General features: G+C 40.9%; 1 protein-coding gene across 4 annotated transcripts in view; it reads right to left on the bottom strand.

The window, feature by feature from the left end:
• dscamb (Down syndrome cell adhesion molecule b) overlaps positions 1-22,309 on the bottom strand; it is a 125,890-nt gene that overhangs the window by 46,176 nt on the left and 57,405 nt on the right. For all 4 annotated transcript variants that reach the window (XM_044201701.1, XM_044201702.1, XM_044201703.1 and 1 more), the window contains exon 4: positions 644-790. In XM_044201701.1, coding sequence (XP_044057636.1) covers positions 644-790 — 147 coding nt within the window. The remainder of the gene's footprint in view (positions 1-643; positions 791-22,309) is intronic.

The raw sequence follows: 22,309 nt of genomic DNA on the forward strand, positions 1-22,309 counted from the left end.
TATTTTGTTACGTGAGGCAAAGCAGAGAGAAACAGTGTGTTCCTAAAATTTCTGGAGGGATTTCATTGTCCCCCACAATCAAATCAGAGACGGTGGATTGCTCCTTTTCTCTCCATCCATTTATCCACCTACATGCCAAATGCAAAACATGTTAAATGGCAATACAGAACCTACACAACAGTACAGCCCGCAATGGTTGTTTACTTGTTACTGACTGGCCTGAAGAAGGACTGCATAATTCATAATTGACCTTAGAGTGGATCAGTCTGCATGACAGGATTGGACCGACCATAAACATACCAGTTCACTGGTCTTGCTATACAATCCTGCAAATCAATCAAAATTTCTGAGGCGGACCTATAATTCATAGGGGGTAACATTTTAACGGTGGAAATAATTTTTGCTGTCTGCAGCTTTAAAATGCCAAATCCAACTTAAAAGTGTAAGTATATGTAAGGATGATCTATGGCATATTCTACAGTAAGTATCCAATACATTATCTACCTCTATATTTGTCCTGTTGTCTGTGTACCATTGTTTCCATCTGTGTCAGTATATATTGCAAACTCTGTTAAGTGATGGGTAAGAAAACAATGTATGGCCTTTGCAATTAAATTGATTCCAGTGTGAATGCAGTACTGACCTGACACGATGAGACGCGCGCTGTTGCTCTGACGAGTCTCACCGGTGTAGCGGTGGCGTGTGGTGCAGCGATAGTTATTCAGCCCATCCTCAGGCAGGACATCCAGAATATACAAGGCTCCCGTGGATGTGATGAGATATCTTTGTCCTGGAAAAGCGAGAGAAGAGCGAGAGGAAACACATGAAAGGCAGCAGTTGTGTGGTTGTTATGTAGAATCAAAACAACTTTTACAGTATAAAGAATTTATTCACTCCGCCACAACTGAAGGATTTCTTTCTCCATGGGGTGCTTGTATAGTGCACAGCAAATGTGTAGAAGTTTGAATCTCACAGCACACAAAGCCATTAGGAGTTATTCTTTATTTCTACATGAGACAAGAGAGTTTACGGGAGCAAAAATAACTAATTTATCTATTTAAATAAACAGTAACTACAAGAGATTTGGTGTGTAGTGAGACATGAACTTCTACAGCTAAACTCACCAATATTTGGACTAATACTGTAAATTCCAGATAATGCAACACACAATGTATCCATTAATTTAAAATGCACAAATTGCATTCATGATTCAGATCTGCATATCAAATCTTTGACCTGTAACAGCTTTTATTGTCTTGCCTTTGGCTTATGCTGTTGCAGTAACCTAACTGGCACCAATGTCTGGTATGGAAAGCCAGTCCCTCTTTGGCTGTAACAGCCAGTTCAGTATGTACAGTAATATTATGTTAATTCTGCAGATCAAACCAGGCTGAGTGGGGTTGTCAACATCCATAAGGAAAGAACCCTTCCTCTCTGCCATCACATGAATGCCCACATTCCCATGAGAGCAGATTGATGTCAAAACTGATCGAAAAAGCAATTTACGGGAGATTGTCTCCACTGCACAGTGGTGGGCATGCTAAGACAGAGGCAGCTTAGGAAGCCTTAAAGGCCCGAGGAGAAACATCCCTGCAACAGCTACAGGTAATGTTGACAGGGTCCAGAAGAAAAATATTGTACAGTGGCGTTCACAGATTTAAAGAAAATACTGCAGTGCACATTACAGTTTGTCACATTTAAAAAAAAGCCTACATCTACTTAGCATCCCTTCCTTCTGATTTCGCCATGCATATTGTGTGTAAATACAAAATGTAAAGTGGAACAACATAAAGAGCAAAAACATTTACTTATTTTTCATCATTTCACACAACATATATTTTGCTATCTTTAAATGTCCTACTCACTAAGCTAATACAAATAACAAGAAGACTTGGATTTGACAATATAGTTTGTAAGGTGACATGTTTCATGAGGGATTATTTCCTGGAGGAGGTTTCTATTTCTTCCTATGTGTGCCATTTGATTGACAGTGAGCAGATCGCAACATAATGTGCACATTAATATGAAAACTTGGCACTATGAAATAACGATTAATGGGGAAACTTCGACAAAAACAACTGAAGGCTTTGTGTTTACTGTGATGGATTATCAAGCTTGGGCAATTTGTATCTGTGGAAGTTTATTTTCATAATGTACAAGAATGAATGGCAGCAAATGGCTTGTTCTGTATTTTAAAAATATACCTGCATATCTAACTACTTGGACTCTGCACAGATACCTGAATGGAGAATATAAAGAAAATGAGAAACTTAGAGAAATGGCAACAACACCAGTATAGTCCTGGGTGACTCTGATTATAGTTACATTTTTTCCATTATTGTTTGAGTAATCTTGACAGCTTAGATTAGCAGAAATTCTCTCTGCATATTTGATTTTGATTGCACCCTGTGTCTGAAGGCAGTCATATCAGCGATTTATCCAAAAGTAGAACCAACTGGGGCTGTGTGGAAGCCAGCTAAAGCAGATTAGCAGTGGGTAATTCATTTAAGTTGAACAAGGAGTTCAAGGGCTGTGGGTTTTCTTGTGATTTTTCTCTAAAACAGAAAGTTAATATGTATGGTGTGTTGTTTAGATTTATGATAAAAAGAGGGTAGTCAAACAACAGCAAACATTAGCAAAGGTTCTGAAGAGATGAATGCCACATATTTCTGCCTATTCATGTTAAACTGGTCCAGTTTTAATATTTATTGTTTTAGTCAAAATGGCCTTTCAAGTAGACATTTCAAGATCCTATGAAAAATGCATGGACCAGCAGGTGCAGAGGCTTCACTTTTCTGTGTGGGTTCACAAATTAGATGCCACTTCCCATAGGTCACATAACATCAACCCCTATAGATCAGAGAGAAAACAACTTTGGGCTATGTCAAATTAAAATTGCAGTGTTTCTCCTACATTTCATGTTACAGTGCTAGGCTGCAGTGCTGTGTTGAATTACAATTTTACCAGACAGACTTGTTTAAATAATGGCACAGTCCAAACCAATTAGCTGAACAAATATTAATGAGAAATAACCTAAATGTAATTTTCTTCTACATGCTACACTAATGTTAACATCAAACCACTACATGTTTTAATATTCCACTTGAGACTAATATGTATGAAGGAAGCAAAGCATGCTTAATATGCTTACATTTTATATGCATTTTTGATGTTTATACATGCAAAGGAAAACCAACCTTGTGGGGTTAAGCAAACAGGGGGAATACAGAGAGAGGCGGGAGAAGAAAAAAGAATTTGCACAGCTATTGTAAGCGTTGACCTAAATAGAACCGACAACAGATTCCATGGATATGATGTCCTGAAGGGGTTTCACTGGTTTACATACAGGGCTGTGAGATGGGCAACCAGCAAGTGGAATATACAAAGAGAGGGAGGGAGGGTGTGACTGTGTAGTGTGTGTGTACAGATGCCGGCAGCCATGCATGCCAGTATGTGAGACGATTGGTGGGAGGAAATCTTCTCAGAGGTTGAGGAGGCCAGATTCAGAAAAAAATCATTACTGTTTATGATCATGGCCCTTTGCTTTTTAGCTACATTTGTACACTGAGAGGGAGAGGTCATTTTTTCATTTCATTTTTCTTTGTATGGCTTTGCATTTCAGTATTTTTTATTAATGCTTCTTATGTTTTAAAATATTAAATTCCTTTTTTATTACTGGTCGCATGTGGCTGTGATCTGTACCACAAAAGCAAGAAAAAGACTAGAAATACTTTACCAATAAATAACACTTTATCTGAAAAAGGTGAAAACCCTGAAAATTATACATTACCAAGCAGCAGCAAAAACAAAATTCAGACATCTCTTCCAAAGCTGTCCATTCCACACACACTGCCTCTTTCCCATTTTTTGTCTCCTCCCTTCAGGCTTCTCCATTTTGATTCTGTACTGGTCCTCTGAAATCTCACTGTGGAATCCATCTTGAGTGAGACAAAATGGTATTTCACTCCAGCCGCTGTGAGCTGCTGCAATTTTCTCTTCAAGCACCTCTATGCTCCTGCAATGCCTTTTAAGACGTCAGAGCTCAGTTATTGTGTTATGACAGAATAAAGTACAGACAGAGGGGATGCTACAGTAGAGAGGGGATTCAAAATGAGAGCTCTATTGTATTGAATTGTATTTTAATGTATTTCTTCTCTACAACCTGCTCCCTTTAATTCCACTGCTTTGTCTTTAACTAGCTCACCGCATCAGCATTTAGGAGTAATTCCTCTCCACAATGACAGTATGTCAAGTTAGAAACTATGCACAATGTCCTTTAAACACTAAAATGTAAGAATTGTAAACGGGTAGTGTAGTACAGTGTAGCATATAAACTGCTATGGATTAATTAAGTCAGTAATTGAGGCCTCGGTTCCCAGATGCATTAAAAATCCCCTGGATAGAGATTTCTGAGTTGTTGTCAGAGAGTTGAACCCTTCCCTCCATTCATTCACACGCACTGCTACTGTAAAGTGAAAAAGTGCTCCTCTCCACCAGGCACACTTTATCTAATCATCCCCACTTTGCCAGAGACAGAATCTAATACGAACAGCGAGCTCTCACTCTCAGCAGGCTAAATAAGCCTCGACGTACAGATGAGCTAGTGTCACAGCATCCTCACTGCCAACAGACGCTCTGAAGTCACTGTGATTTAAATGAGAGCCGAGCTGGTCAGATCTTAGCTCACAATCTGCAAGTCAGTAACTAGAGCAAATTATGTGTTTATTCCAATCGCTCATGCAAAATCAACATCTGTAGTCAAATCTGGTTGCAAGTGGTTCATATTCCTGGCATATTACCAATAATAAACCTATTTTTTGGCATCTGGAGCCACCTGAAAAAGAAGACTGTGTGATGCTGGTGATCTGCTGGCAGAAAATGGTAAAAAAAACCTACACTATAGACATAATAAGACTCTGTGTCTACAGCCATGCTAACGGCTCTATGAGGCTGTGAAGCTGCACAGCGATGCTAACATGTTGATGTTTAGCAGGTATAATGGTCAACATCTTAGCTCAGCATGTTAGCATGCTACCATTTGCTAATTATCACTATTAACAACAAAGTACAGCTGAGGCTGATGAGAGGGTCGTTAGTTTTGCGGGTATTGAGTCATAAACCAAAATATTGGACAAATTAAAATTTTGACCAGATGATGAAGAATTCATCCTGAGGGGAATAAGAATGTCTGAACCAAATTTCATGGCAATCCATCCAACAGTTATTGAAACATTTCCCTCAAATCTACAAATGTGAACTTAATGGTGGCACTATATGAAAAGTCACAGGATTCTTCAACTGAGAACCATAAATGTCGTTACAAAATTTTGTGCAAATCCATCCAGTCGATGTTGAGATATTTCGCAAGATAAGTGCAAAAGCTGCATTATTCAACAAGATGAACTTTCTCAGATTAATTAATCTATCTGACACTATGTATACTATGTACAATATGTGAGTACAGTTTGATTGTAACAGGTTGAAAATGTTTAGAGTAATCTCTTATATAAAGGGTGAGTTGGTGAGTCAGAGTTGTTATTGTTTAAAGAGGAAGGTGGGACTGACTCTCAGTACACTGTGAGTCAGACAGTTCTAGTCGGGTCAGCAGAGACAGAGAGATGATAAATGGGCTTATGAATGTTCTGGGTCTGTGTGGTAACTTCTTTGGCCCACTTCAACTCTGAGTCAGTTCAGACATTAAATTAAAATTTAAAAAAGATAGCTGTCTATCATAGGCTCACTGTACACCGCAACTGTTGAAAAAATGCACCACCTATCCGATTGATTTTCAGCTCAAATTTTACTTAAGAAATGCTGTTGGTGTGCTGTTAACCTGGATACAGAGCCTCTCTGCAGCTCCATCTTTTTCAGTTAATTCAGCAGCGGTGGTCCCTCACAGAACAATACTACCATTTACTGTTTTTATCTTTGCAGAGATGCTGATACAATCCTATAGTACTACAAAAACATTACAGAGGAAACACTGCCTTGACTCCCGTGGTGGTAATGTCAGACGAGTGAACAATGTGTTCTAATACTAATTTGTGCCTGCTCAGAGTCAGGGGTACGTTGCATCGCGAAACAGGGCACGGGGGTCCAGATGTCTGATCACAGCTTTAATCTGAGCTGATTGAGGTCAGATCGCAGCACTGAACTCTCCACCACAGAGCTCCTCAGGGCTGCATGGCTACATGCAGAGAAACTGAAATGAGTACTGTGGAGGTGGGCATGGTGAAGCAGTCAGCTGCAGAGAGGGAGAGGTGGGGGAGTGGCTCAGGTGAGCAGTGCCAGAGAGAGCTAATTGACACAGCTGAGACTCATTGTCTCATTATGCTCTCCCATTTATATGTAGTAGCATGCTGGCCCTTGGGGCTGCTTGACACACAGACAGAGACAGGCTGACTGTCAGTGGAACCTAGACTCCTGTATTGAACTGTGTTGGAAAGGAGATGATCTCAACCAGCGCGAGCAAGACTGGCGGACTAACGGTACTGTGGTTGAGTGCCTTGTGTGTGATTGTGGAACATGTGTATGAGCAGTAGAAGCAAATAAAAACATTGTTTGTGAACGAACTCCCGCGCCTCTGATTGTGCCAAAGAACTTGCAGTAGCCACAGTTACAACTGGCGCCCAACAGACCTTGAAACAAGCAAACAGGAGAAGATGACGGAGGCACCACAACTTCAACCAGTGACTGTCCTGGCACAGATGCTGGGGGAGATAGTGGCGATGCACCGGGAGCAAGCGGTGGTGAATAGGCGGTAGCTGGAGTTGATAAAAGAGCCAGACTCAGCTGCTGGGAAGTCTGCTGTCCTGGTCGGGAGCCACGACAACATCTTCCCCACCTCCCTCCCTCTCCAGCATCGCTCTATACAAGATGTCGGTGGACCCAGACATGTTTGAGGCAACGCGATGGCATGCGGCCTCCCAGCCATCTCATGGGGAAGCTTCCTGATCGTTAGAAAAGCTGTTCTGAATAGGATGGGTTTTTCCATGGAAGATCACCGTCACTGGTTTCAGAGCGCCAAGCTAGGCCCCACTGACCACCCCTTTGTCTAAGCTCAGCAGCTGAAAGACGCGGCAACTAGATGGCTGCAGCCAGGAGAGACAACTGGCAAGGGGCGAATGCTGGAGCAGGTTGTATTGGAGCAATTCGTGGAGGAACTCCCGGCCGGGGCTTCAGAGTGGGTGCGGTGCCACTGCCTGTGGACCTGGTGGCAGCTTTCGCCCTAGCGGAAGATTATCTTGCTGTCCATCCCAGAGGCCAGATGTCTGAGGGCCGACCCCCGGCAGCCGCCCAACCAACTCCGGTACCCTGGAAGAGGACAGACGGTCCACCCTCGGCCCAGCACCCTACACCAACCCGTCCTCTCCCTCTTCCCCGCTCTAACCCTCCTTCTGTTTTGTCTCCACCACAGGGTCCAGCCATTACTGATGCTGCTCTTGACCCACAGGGGGCTCCTTGAGCGCTGGGGCAGGCATGTTAGAGATATGGGCAGTCTGGCCACTGCTGACACTGCAAGTGTCTGATGGAGGCTGGTCTGGTTGCTGGCTCTCCAACACCCTCCCCCGTTTCCAGGTTGGACCTACAGCGTTCCAGTAAGGATCCAAGGGGGTATACACCAAGAAATGGTGGATTTGGGCTGTACGCAGTCTATAATCCACCAGAACCTGGTTCAACCTGGGGCTTTGGTGGAGGCAGCATGGGTGAATATTAAATGTGTGCATGGGGATGTTCACAGATTCCCTATAGTGCTGGTGGAAATTCGATATCGGGAAAAAGCACAGCATTAAGGCTGCGGTTAGCTCCTGTCTGACGCACCCCCTGATTTTGGGCATGGATTGTCCTGGGTTTGATAGATTAGTGGGGCAGTGTGTGGGGGTGTGTTCACAACCGACAGTGACATAGGATATGTGTGCTGTGCTCAGCAGTGAAGTAAGTTTGTCCGACGCTGCAGACAGGGAGGGGGCGCCAGCTCTGCGAGAGTTGCGCCACAGGCTCCCGTGCTACCCTCCACAGACGATTTTCCACTTCAGCAGTCTTGTGACGATACTCTATACTTTGCCTTTGACCAAGTGATAAAGATTGATGGTCATATCTGCAATTCTCTTTGATTAGGGACAAACTGTACAGAATGGGTGGTGACACTCAGACAGGAGAGGAAATTAGACAGGTATTAGTACTGAAATGCACCCAGGAAACAGTTTCCAGGCTCATTATAACCCAATGGCCAGGCATATGGGGTTTAATAAGACACTAGACTGGATAATGGCCTGTATCTATTGGCCTGGGATTCAGGGAGATGTGCACCGCTGGTGTGCGTTTTGCCCTGAATGTCAGATGGTTAATCAACCAGCCATCCCGAGAGTGATGGAGGTCCCGTTCGAGCGTATTGGCATGGACTTCATTGGGCCATTTAACCAGAGTGCACGCAGATATCGCTTTGTGTTAGTTCCGGTGGACTATGCAACGTGATATCCCAAAGCAGTATCTCTGCGCACCATCTCTGCAAAGTGCATGGCACAGGCACTGTTTTAGGTCATCTCCCAAGTCGGGATCCCGAAAGAGCTCCTGACTGACCAGGGCACCTTGTTTATGTCAAACACATTGAGAGAACTTTATGAATTATTGGGCATCAAGTCAGTTCGGACCAGTGTTTACCATCCTCAGACCGACAGTGTCGTGGAGCATCTAAACGAAACCTTGAAGTCAATAAATTGAAGTCCGTAAATTTGTGCACGAGGACGGCTGCAATTGGGATAGGTGGCTGGATCCTCAGTTGTTTGCAGTTTGGGTAACCCTGGCTCTCTGGTGAGCATGGTGAATGAGAGAGATGAGTTTGGGCCCAAGGTTCTAAAATCTACCAATCCTGCTGCACTCCCTGTTGACAACCATACTACCTGAACCTTGCAGTATACTGTAGGTGTCATACTGAGCTACTGTACACAGCAGACCATTGGGTGTATACAGACACTGGCTCTCTCTTGGATTCATTTAATTAACACACTGTCTCTGGAATCAATAAAAGACAAATTACAGCAATACTCTTAAATCAGTGGATACAACCCTCTCTGATGCCACAGTACAGTAATGGAAGAACAACATGATACTCAACACCAGGAGAAAGTAGCAGTTTATGAAACAAAAATGAAACACAATATTTTTGATTAAATGAAAATAGGAAGAAAAGTCAACCTTCAATGTCATATTTTGTTGTTACGGTTATCTGCAGCACTATGATAGATGTTTTGCTGCTGGCTCCTATCTGTGCCACAGTTCATGTATGTGTACCACGTATTTGCACCCAGTACCATGTGTCGCAGTCATTACACATATGTAGATGGGCTGCCAAGTGAGATTTTCCATTGGGAAGACTATCAGTTGGCTAGTCTGGTAGGTTACTACAGGGTGATAATAATAATTCAGTAGATTGGGGTAAGTGTAGAACTCTGTGGGTACTGTACGCACTTAAGCATTTTCTGTAATTCATTGTGCACAACTAAAAATGTGCTCAATGTAAGTCAGATTAAACCAACACAGAAACCCTGTCTTGACTTTTCACTACCACAGGACAAAAATGAAGTGAAATCATCTTTAACGATAATTGTTACACTTAGGTTTTTGTAAAGATTGAACAAATAAGATGTCACGTTTTAATTAGTGAGTTTTAGAGGTGCTGGTAGGCAGATTATGTTACCTTTAGAAAGAGCCAGACTAGCTATTTCCCCCTGTTTCAGGTGTTTGTGCTAGGCTAAGCTAACTGGCTGCTGGCAGTAGCCTTGTATTAGATGGACAGACATGAAAGTGGTATCAATCTTCTCAGCTATCTGACCACCAGAAAGCGAATAAGTGTATTTCCCAAAATGTCAAACTGTTCCTTTAAGACAGTTAACTTGGATAAGTTTCCTAAACTTTGATTGCACTGTTCACTGTTCACTAGCCATTAGTTAAGTGTACGTAAGGATGGGCCATAATTCCTGGTCTTGTGTGGAAGCACTGGGCAACTTGTAAAGGTGTAATCTGAGAAGCTAAAATGTTAAATTAGGAAATGTAAGAGTTTCTTGTCTAGCAGTGCACCAAGTCTTACAAAGCTAGTGGTGAGTGAGTGATTTTATAGGAAAAAGTACAACTAAGGTCCTTTTGCATGGCTGATCTGTTGGAGACACTCTGGATCTTAAGCAAATGTGGTCTGTTGCACTTAATCCCAAACATGTAAATATGGGTAGTTTGTTTGCATGTCTTCACCATCGCCAGCTTTGTTTGTGTGTCACAGCCAAACAATTTAGATTTTAAACCCTGCTGTTAAGTAGGCAGTTTGTCATGTCTAAAATTTCAGGGTGATTCTAATAACTTGGTGGGGAAAACAATGAAAATGGATTTAGCATGAAATTCTCTCTACAAAGTGGAGTGCAGTGGATTTGTCTTGAGGCAGGAAATCTGAAGAAAAAAAGCAATTCTACATCATATAGTTAGCAGTTAGCAGTTAAAATATAAAGGTAATTTTACAGTGTTTCAGTGTTATTTTTCTGTGGGCTGACTCAAACTCCACTCAAAAAAAAAAAAAAATCCACATTGTTTTGAGACAGCAAAGAAAAAACAATAGGGTGCAGATTATGATGGACCACAAAAAAATATTTAAGCTAATACTATTAATACTACCAGGTCAAATGAAGAGGCCTTCAGCACCTGTAAATGTCACCTATAAAAATCTCTTTCTCTCAATGCACCTGCTGTGTGAATAGATTTTAGGAATACAAGTAAATGACAGAGCTGCCATTGAAGCCCCAGTAAAAAAGGCATCCTTGGTTCAGTTAAGTTTTGGCATCAGACCTGGAATGCTAACAGACTCTCTGTCTCTTATTCAGCCTGAAAAACCTCTGTGTTCCTGTTTGGCTCATTCGACTTCCTCTTCTGCTTCTTCTCCCTCCACTGCTTGCTCTCTCTCTTTTCTCCCCCTCCCTGTCTCTCCCTCTGTGTCCTGAATGCTAAAAAGTGGTTGGCTGTGTCAGAACACTGCAATGAAATCCTGCAGTCTAAAACGCCCACATCAAGTAAACACCTACCTTTACCTAGACGTTGACCCCAAAGCTATATTTCACCTTTGTTACACATTTAGTTGTATATTATAAAATCCTTTTAAATATTAAATTTCCTGAATGTGCTTTGATAATTTTTTGGGGAAATAAACCCCCAAAAAACCCCAACCAAATTAATCTTACAGAGATTTTAAAGAAAAAGAAGACTTACTAAGAAATTGCAAATGTAAAAAAAGACAAAGATAAAATGGAAAGACAAATACAAATTAAAACTATAACAAGACACCAAGCTGTCCACAATAAAATGCATCATCATATAATAAAAAGAGCACCTGCTGTATGTAATGATATGCTGAGACTTTTAGATTTTAGAGATATGTAATTTCTGACGTTGAATGCTCTTTGGATCAATACGAGAGAATAAGAAGCTGTTTTTCATTGTATCTTTCCATTTAAACACCATTTTCCCCCATTTATTTATTTTTTCAGAGGTATTTTCAAACAAGAAACAGTTTTGAAAAAGGCAGACAGAATGAAATGCAGTGACTGTTCTTGTTAAACAACCGATTGTTTTAAATTAAAAATGGGTTTTCATTTATCATAAATAATTTGTGCACTGTAATCCATGCAAAAAATGTCCAACTGCCATGAGATGAACAATTCATATTTAATAAACCATTGAACAAGTGAAAGATGTCATTTTAATAAATCATGGGACATCCTCCATTTCAGAGTATTTGCTCGCTCCTGGTACTGGTCAGTTTCCTATTGTATATTGAGGTACCAGGACCAATAGCAGATTTAGTGGACACAAAGGCATGTAATCATGTACAGTAAAGAAAGATTTATTATGATAACTAATATGTAAAAGAACATTAGAATAGTAATTTGATCATTGTTGTTACATTTTATTATTTTTCTTTCTATAGAAGTGTAATTAATATATTTAGGGACATTGCAAAATGGCTTAGTCTTTATGTAAATTTTCACAGTAAATAAATGCACTGTGAGGTAATACGAACTGGATGTTATTGCAGGAATTGTATCATAATTTGGAACCAGCCTTTTAAATATAGTTTTGTAAATATTTTCACACATTACTGAACGCTGAAATTTGTGAAAGGAGTGTAAAATGAGGAATGACTCATAGATGATAGCCCTGCAATGCATGCTGCCAATAACATCACTATCTAGCTCAGTCCAAAGCAACGGCTACATAGAGGTTTTCTATTGCTTCAGGGATGTGGAACAACAATACGCTACAGTGACGGAGCTAAAGGAAGGGCAGCACTGAACCTGTGTGAAGAGACGGTTTATATCGTGACGGGAGAGCACATTCGTACAAGAGCACGTGGAGAGAGGATTAATTTTACATTAATGTATAGTAGCTCACTGAGCTTGGCTGCATGCACGCACTCACACACACACACACATCACAAAAATTGCTGAAAAGGAGAGTCAGGTCTCCAAGGTTAAAGAGTCTGGGGGTTGTTGATGTCTTTGATGAGGTTTGCAATCCAGTAATCTCTGCTGAAGCCCAGGGCCATTAAACAGCATGTTGCTAAGCAGGTCTATGCATTGAAGAATGTCTGGACAGCAGCATCAAAACAACAACACAAGTTTAAGGCAGCAGGATAGACATGATATTATCAGGAAACAATAACCACTCGTCCAAACCAGCTAAGCTGTGTTTCAGTAAGATAAACAGCATGTTTCACCTGCTTCCACATGTTTTTTTCTCAAAGTTATTCACATGAAGTGTTGAGCAAGTCAGCACTGTGGCAGAAGTAGTTGTTTTGCCATGTTAGTAGTAACTGCAGTATGCTGTGAATACCAACAATGCAGATTTTTAAATATATTATATTGATATAATAGCTTGTTGCATTGGCTTTAGGAGTGATGACTGAAAACAAATAGCACCTATTATTTGGTATCTGACATTCATTCAGAGAGACTAGAAGGCTTTTGAGCATGAACCACTTCATCATTTCAACTAGGAACAGGACTTTGACGAGGCCACTCCAAAAACACTTTTGTAGGCATAAAATAATAAATAATAAAAGACACGATACTAAGCTTTACCTACATACACAAATCTTTGTTGACCTGACAGTGATTCATCTTTTCTGACGCATTGGTGTCCGGGACACCGTAAGTTGTCAGACGCACACCCATTCTCTCTGTCTCACACACACACACACACACACACACACACACACACACACACACACACACACACACTCTCGCTTCAGTTCTGGGGCGACAGAGACGAGTGGCTGAAAAAGGCAATAAATCAGCAGCACATGCGAAATCAACAGAGTGAGATCATCAAGGATGAAACAATTTATTTGATCGCGTGGTAGCCTACATCACAGTAGATTGTATGTCTATACAAATCAGCTACCTGTCACCTGTAGATTCCTAAGTCCTGTAAGTTTTTTCCCTTTGGATCTACGCTCATACATGGCCTCTCTGGAATCTGATAGACTGAAATCCGTCGTAGCGACAGAGAACTTTAATGAATGACAATGATGGTTAATTAGTTTGGGGAATCTGTGTGGAAAAGGGAGAGCGAGTCTCCTGCTTTTAAACGCTGCCTGCTTTTAATGCAGTAATAAATTACTAAAATGTGCAACGAATAACTCGAACATGATGATATGGTCATCTGCCACATGCTTTTAGCCATGCAGTGCAATTTAAAAAGTTGTTTTAATCTGAAGACAGAGGAACCAAGGTCTGATGAGACAGCAGAGACATATTTCAATCCTGTTTTCTAATTCATATTGGGCTCCTGTGTCTTAGTAGACTTGTCACCTGTATAGAAAGAATACGAGAACAAAATGTTGGAGCTCAAAAGAGATGTTCAAGTAGGTCCACTACTATCACTCTACCTACGTTGCTACAAAATTTATGTTTATCTGTTGAAAAGAAAGATCACAAGGAGGAAGAAGATACCAGCTCATGCTACACCAACCTTTATCTTCCTGCTTTGTCTCTGTCATCTTGCTGCACACATATTTCCACAGCCAAATGGCCACCTAACTAATCTAATCATTTACTTAGCGTTACTACACTACAGTCTCCTTAAAAAACATCTCTCTAACCCAGCAGGAGAAACTGTTGTCAGCTGTTGCACTCTGTGTTTGACTCTATGTCTGGAAAATTATACTCACAGATGGATAGTAAAATGAGTAATTAAATCTAGCCTTCTATTTCAACAATACTGGAGAAAGGATGTTGGCTTTGGCCTGTTCAGTTGTGTGTGTGTGTGTGTGTGTGTGTGTGTGTATGTATGTGTGTGTGTGTGTGTGCAACATGTGTAGCAGTCTGCCATCATAACCTAATTATTGCAGCAGCTTAACAACAGCAATTAGCACATTTCCATCAGACGACACTAATTTGTGAATTCCATTCCAGCACCATTCAGGACCAACACACTGAGAGAGAGAGAGACTTAATTCACTGTTGAGCTACTGGCAATGCTAAATCCATATCTATAGAGCTGTGAAAATTGCTTATGGTAATTGCAGTTATTGTAAAACTAGGCTGAAGCTTTAATGAAATTTCAAATTTTAATCATTTGTTTTTGTATAGTCCACATTTACTGACTTCTCCCCCCGAGGGGCCCACATGTTTCCTCATCTGACTTCCCAATAGAACTCCTCTCCCCAACAGATAAATTAAATTGTTCCATCAAACAATGATTTCCTCTCACTCTGGGGGAAAGGAGAATGTGATTTTGGCAATATTCAATCCCCTAGGTGTACAGCTTTCTAGTGTTACATATTCGTAGATCTGACCATGATTATTTATAATTAATTAATAACTAACTTACAAATGTCCAATTCAGAATGCAAGCAATACTTACAATAATAGCTGCAAGCAGCAAAAACAAGCTGTAAGCACAACACTGACACAACCTAAACGCAACCTTCACATATCTTACACATCCAGCAGTTATGGAGCAACATTAATTTGGAGTCATGTTTTTGGTCACCTGGCGAATATATTAAGTACAATATTCACTCTCCTTTAAGCTCTGTTTTTGGTCTCCATTAACTCCTGAGGGAAATATAGGGCCCTTTAGCTGCTAAATGCTCCACTATGTTCTTGTGCTGAAGATGAAAACCACAAGCAGCGAGAATTAACCAAAACATTAAAGTTGCGGGCCTTAAAACCAAAATAATGGTAAATGGACTGTACTTATATAGCGCCTTTCTGACTACTCAAAGCTCTTCAACTATATATCTCATTCACACACTGATAGCAGAACTGCTCATCAAAGTAACTAATCATTCACACACAGAAGGCACAGCCCTCTGGAGCAATTTGGGGTTTAGTGTCTTGCCCAAGGACGCTTCGACATGTGGGCCGAGGTGAAGCTGGGATCAAACCACCGACCTTCCGATTGGTGGACGACCCGCTCTACCACTAAGCCACAGTCGCCCATGAATGAGCTGAAAGACACTAAAATGCTCTGCAGAGCTGAGGGGAAGAGTTGGGTGATAATTCTTTGTGGGTTAATCACTACAAGCGACCACTTTTACATACAAGTAGTCATTGTTAGTAGTAGTCATGTTAATATAAAAGTGTCAATTATAGCCACTTCAAAGATCTTTTTGACGTTTTGTAATTAATTATCGTTATTTCTTGCTGATGTAAGGATATATCCAAACGTTACCTCTACATATTGTTGTAATTTTTGGTTAAGAAAGTTTTAATAAGTTGTTTGAATATCCTTCAGTTACCCTTTATGACTATTGCAGGATTTTTTAAGACATTTCTCTTGAGGATGCAGCACTAGTGCATCAGTCAAAAAATGTTAAAGGTGGACGACTTCAGCAGTCTTTGTGCATACAACGGCTTCAGAATAACATTCTCCCTCCCTCCTTCCCCATCCCCCTCATTTTCCCATCCCCCTGCCTTCCTCTACCCTCTATCCCCCCCTCCTTTACTTCCTACGCAGAGATGCATGTTGAGTGATAGGCCTGTGGATGAGTCTGGACAGTGCGTCTGAGGCCCTGGTTTTTAATAGGGTTCTGTTCCCAGTAATTATGCTGACACAATTTGATCAGCGCGGGGCTAAGTATCTTCATCTGAGGGAGATCGGGGGGAATTAACGCTGATGTAATAAGTACAATTTGTCACCATTAAGACGGAGGTGTTGACAGGCGCTGGTGTTGTCAGGGCAACTGATGGCGCTCCCTTGCTACAGTATGTATTCTACTGCATCCGGCGAGCAGAGCTGTCAGGCCCCCTCAATAATCGATTCCTTGGGTTGCTCTGCACAGGCTAAAGCACACATACTATGACATACTGATGTACACATACAGTGTAATAAAGACAGACTGCACCTGGATGTGCTGCAGTGTTACACACTGACATGCAAGCACACACTATAAATACTCAATGCACATACAGTAGATTCAAAAAAACGTATAAAAATAAACACATGAGCAACAAACCACAAGAAAAAATGTGTGTTTTGTCCAGCAGCTACTGTACATTAATCACGACTGAGAACTGCTGACAGCTCCCTTCAGCTCTAACACTGAGATGTGGACTAGTGGACGCTCACAAACCTCTTAAAATGACACAACTGAAGCGCTCAGCGTCATTACATTAATTCTGCAAGGGTGCAGGGTAGCAAGGGTAAAAAATGCACTAATGAGACAGGACTTCAGGCCTCACCCGTTGCCGGGGAGACAACCGATGCCAAGATCTTGACCCTCTAATCCATCTCATTGAGCATTTTTCTGAAGGGAATCCACATTAGCGATTTATAGAAGATGTAGCTCTGCAGAGTAAGCTATACTGCTTCTGACCACAATTGTATTTTCAGTGCAATAAAGTTTGATATGCACTAAGCATTTTAAGACTGCATGAAAACCGAAGCTGTGTGCTTCACACCAAGTGGCCATATTTTTCTCTAGTATGAAAATTATAGTTTTTCTGAACTTACAGATTTAGGCCTATTGTGCAATATCATCTTGCTATATCAAAATGCAATAAAGTTATAATCCTTAAGATGTCAGTCCTGGTTGGTTTGGCAACACCTTTGGCTGCTGGCAGTAACAGCAAGTGCATTTCGATACTACGAGTCCCCGAGTTCTGTCTAAAGTTACATGTGCAAAAAACACGCTTTTAGCAGTTACTCTGTAAGTAACAATGAACTGTCGGCCATAAATAATATAAAACATGGATACTATTCCATGAAAGTCTTAAGGATAAACCTTTTTCATGTCACAGTAGGAAAAGCACAGGTCTAAATAATAAAAGTAATGATAGAGAATTCCATTTAGCTGCCTCAGTTTCAGGGTCCTGGTGTTGTGCATGCTGGCTCTCTGTCACACTGTCATGAATTACTGGGACACTTGAATTGAACAGAGCCATCGTTAATGTTATTAGTAACACCTGTGCTTTTCCTACTATGACAAGTCAAAATGTCTGCTTTGAAAAAGGCCTATTATAACCTTAAATGTAAAATAAATTAATGCATCTCTTAGCCTTGCATTTACAGAATTCTACTCATATTGGAAAATTGGTGGATATCAACCATGCTTTTTTTATCAGTAATGTTCCCTCCCTGTGAAGTCCCAGACTTCACGAAAAACATGCCGGTTAAGCCCACCTGTCAGCAAATGCAGGAAGGATTCAGCATGCAGACATCTTGGTCTTTACAGACACACACACACACACACACACACAATGTCATACCCAGCAAGTCTGCCCTAAGCTACAACAATACCACAATACCATCGATCCGTCCACACACTCTGCTCAAATATCTCCAGTATCAAGCTGTGGGTCAATCTCCTGCAATACACAACACAATCTCTGACACAATCGTCCATTATTTTCAAATCCATGTCAAAGATATATATGAATGGAAAATAGCTTGAGTCTTCAGTTAGTAAGATGCTGTTCTGTCTCGGAGCTGTGGCATAATAGCAACTCATGTGTGGATAAATTATGTATCCCAGTCACTGGTCATCACAAGACAAACAAACAACTAAAAACACAATCGCACTTGAAGAACTGTATGCAATATTGTCTCTGTAACACGAAGAGGTAAACAAAACATATTTCAAGTTGTGGTGGGTTTACCCTCCACTACATCTTTGCCTAAGTGCCGTAAAGTACCATAAAGAACAGAATATAAATCTGTCTATCGATTGTTTCACTGAGAAAAGACATGCTATCAAAAGCATTGACAGCATTCGTCATAAATTAAACTGAGATTGGAGAATATAGCATTATTGATGGCTGCCCTTTTAAAAGCATTTGGAAAAAAAATCAGCATATTTGCAGTCCTGTTAAGATCACAACATACTAGCTGTGATGCAAAACTGTCCTAATATTATTTTGCATTTAGCCAAACAGCTAATAAAAGATTTTCTGCATACCAGCCTATGCAACCTCGCTTGTGTGCAGTTTTATCGCATTGAAAGATACCATTCTGTGATGCAAAATATACAGTTTTTGTTAATATGTGCCAAGAAATCTCATTATTGCTGGACGTAATAAAAATGCTATGTCATTCATTAAAAAAATCTTTGCATCAATACTATTTCCTCTTCAGACTTTAGTGAGCAATAACAGAGAGAACCAAGATGAATGATCCTGTTAAGAATCTAGGCTAAATCTGGCCTAGAGTGCATGGCAATTTGAAATAACCCACACAACTGCATATCACACTTCTGACAGATTTGGCCCCCAGCAAAATTATCATATCTGTGCTTCGATATTAAGCAACAGGAGCAACAATAAAACCCATTTCACAATGCAGCCCTGTTGTTCATTATGGGAAATAGCTCACTAAAGCATGTAAAAGGGTCAGAAACTTCTTCTGCATTACACACTCGCCTCAGGCCCTAATTTACCTGAGAGAGCAGGTCATGTTGTGTAAAGGAGGGGAAGACATGGTGGGAGAGTGTGTCTGTTTTGTTATATGCAGGCACTAATAAAAGTCAGTGTTTGCAGAGGGAGGAAAACAACAAAGAGAGAAAGAGCAAGTCAGAAAATGTGAAGAAAGGGAATAGAGGAGAAGGGCAGGAGTATCAGAGTTCCAGGAAACAGATGACAATGTTAGATCAAGTCCCCATGAACTGCAAACATGCCCACTTAACAACTAGGGATGTAACGATGCATCGTGAATCCTTTAAAAAGTCGATATAAATGTGTAAAGATTAAAACCGGTTGAGATAAAAAATGAATCGCGATGCAATTTTTAAACGGCATGGGGCATAATCTACTTTTGATTTCACTTGTGCAACGTCACATTCAGTTGTTGGTTGATTGTTCAGATGGAACGAGAGGCATGGTAAGTAATTTTGAAATAGAGGATGGACCGACCAGCTTTGAGTCAGCAATGTGGCAGCATTTTGGTTTCCCGTGACTCCACATCTTCCTGTACATTCACAGTCTACAACAGAACACAGACTTGTTTACATCCATCTGTTTTATCTAAAGTTGATCTTCATTTCAGTATGTTGGCATACCTTGCTAAGATAGTTCACCATGCCTGTGAAATCGACACACTGGATAACTCAGACATCCGTGATGCTGAGGATATTGTGAAACTTCTTAAACCTCTGAAGACAGCCACCACCGTGTTGAGTGACGAAAAAAAGCCCAACTGTGTCTCTCATTGTGCCCTTAAAGCACATGATCGAGCAAAGCATGGTACTCAATAAAGAAGACTCCCCCACCGTGAGCATCATGAAGAAAGCTATCTTCAGCAACCTGTCAGACAGATACGCTGGGGAATACAACCACCTGCTGGAGTGTCACTGTAGTAGACCCCAGATTCTGCACTCTACCTCAGCTAGAGCAAGACCAGGATGTGCCAGGATGTGTTCACAGGCTGAAGCAGAAAGCTGTGCAGCGGCACAACCAGGTATATATTTTACTATCTCCCTCTATCTAATAATAATAACACGTTTATTGTTTATTGTATATAAAGAGGTATTTCCTCAGAGGCACTTTCTCTGAAAGCACCTGCATGCTTTTTTTGCGTGTTGCTTCTGTGATAAGATGAGACCTCTGCCTCATGTTATACCGATTTACTTAGTTATTTCTTTCCCTGCTGTTTACAGACTAACTTCCCTGTGGGGGAAACAGATGAGGGAGGAATAGGTACCAGTGTCCCCACACCTGCAGCAGAGCAGCCTGCTGACCGGGCAGACACAGCAGAAGCTGAGCTGCAACAACCTCCTCCCAAGATGACGCCATTGGAAGATCTCCTAGAAGGGATTTTCACTGAACCTGCAGGGGCAGCACATTTCAATCACATGAGTGGGATAAATTGTTAGGTACAGAAGTGAAACACCTATTTTCCTCACAAGCTGACTCAAGTGGTAGAAGGAGAATGGTAAGATGTGCCCACTGCTTTCTCCTCTAGCAAAGGCATACCTCACCACACGTGCCACCTCTGTCCCTAGTGAAAGGGTTTTTTCAACCGCAGGGGACATTGTGACTTTGCAGAGATCTCAGCTTCTGCCTGAGAATGTTGACATGTTAATTTTCCTTTAAAAAAACATGTAAATTCCAAGCTGCACATGCAAGTCTTAATTTATTTTTTGAAGAGATTTTATTTTCTATTTATTTAGTTATTTTGATGTGGGATTTGTTTTAAAAATCCAATTTTTATTTTTTATATATTTTTTGTTATTTAAGATAAAATACAATTTCAGTTGCACTTTTGATAAGAGGACACATATGTTGTTTTGCACAGTTTATATAAATAAAGGAATATTTGCCATAATTTATCTGCAGCTCATTCTGTTAAAAAAAAACGCGAGAAAATTGTATTGTGAACTTGTGAATCGTATCAAATCGTGAGTTGAGTGTATCGTTACATCCCTACTTACAACTATTCTTTCCTGACTGGACCTGCCCTCTCTCATAGTAGGAGATTCAGACAGGACAAGCCTGTGATACAGATGAAACATCACAGTATGCGACAAGGAAATTGCTCCTTTCATAAAATGTTCGCTATTTCACTGACAGCCAAGCTAAATTTGCTAATTTTATCACTTCTTCAGAAATGTAACAACCATATTAGCCATGAAGCTTCCATTAAAGGTCTATCAATAGTAACTTTGTACATTAAAGTTTGAGAAAATGTTCCATTATACAAAGGTAATAGTGTCTCAGTAAGCTTTGTCATCCATCTTTCTACATGACAACTGTTATAATAACATAAACAAATTCCTAAGTGCTGTTCAGTTTTGATATAATATCCACCTTTTTCACTCCCGCTTGTGTCATGTCTGCTCCTCCTGCCCTCAGTCTCTTCTCTCAAAGTTTTCAAGTTTGAAATATTAATGCTGGGTTTTTTTTTAACTTCTGTAGACTTCACTGTGTCCATTTTGCTCACCAAACACACTCAATAGCTGTGCTGCTGCAGTAATAGAGGGCCTTTGTACGTGCTTTGAGCAAAGTGCTTTGTATCTAGTAGGCTTTCGTCAAAGAGGTGCATATCAAAAAGAAGAAAAACAAAAACCTCTGAGATGCTGAAAGTTCAAACTGATGTGTGTGTCTGGCAGAGGAGATGAAATCACCCTAGATATCTCCCCTGTCCTCTGTCAGTGCTCTCTACGGTAGCCCTCAGGGTCACACACACACAAACATATACACTAATATAAGAACACAGTCACTCCTGCTTGTGTACGACTTCCCTTCTTCCATCAAGACCCCTCACAAGGATAATTAATGTTGCCCCGCTGCTCTGAAATATCCTTGATGAGACCCTGCATTCCTTCCACACACACACTCTGGGGAAAAAAAGTCACTAAAGATTCCTGTCATGTCACGTTGTCATCCGGGGGTGACATAAAAGTCTGTGACGTCTGACATTAAGCAAAGGTCACATGTAGACTCCTTCCACGGCCGCCATGGCTCTGAGCCTCTAAGGGATACGCGCTACTGTATCATCCAATCATGGAGGGGGGGCAAAACAGGAAGTGATACACATCGAGCGGTGTGGATCTGTTTCTCGATTGGACAGTGTTGTGACATAATCGCCGCTGGCAGCTCAAATCTGGATTTGGATGCTGAGGACTCATGATGATGAAAAAATGTTAGGTTGTTTTATTTGACAAGGGGCTTGTTAGCAGTCAGAGACATGCGCTCATCTGGGAATGATTTTGTAAACCGATGAAGATAGAGAGTGATGGCACGGACAGGAACTGTGCTATCTGGGTATGGGATCTGATAGGGCATCTGTTATTTTGGTGCTCCTCGTCTATGACACCGAAAACACATGCGCA

This window comes from Siniperca chuatsi, linkage group LG7 (assembly GCF_020085105.1).
Source record: "Siniperca chuatsi isolate FFG_IHB_CAS linkage group LG7, ASM2008510v1, whole genome shotgun sequence".
Taxonomy (NCBI): Eukaryota; Metazoa; Chordata; class Actinopteri; order Centrarchiformes; family Sinipercidae; genus Siniperca; species Siniperca chuatsi.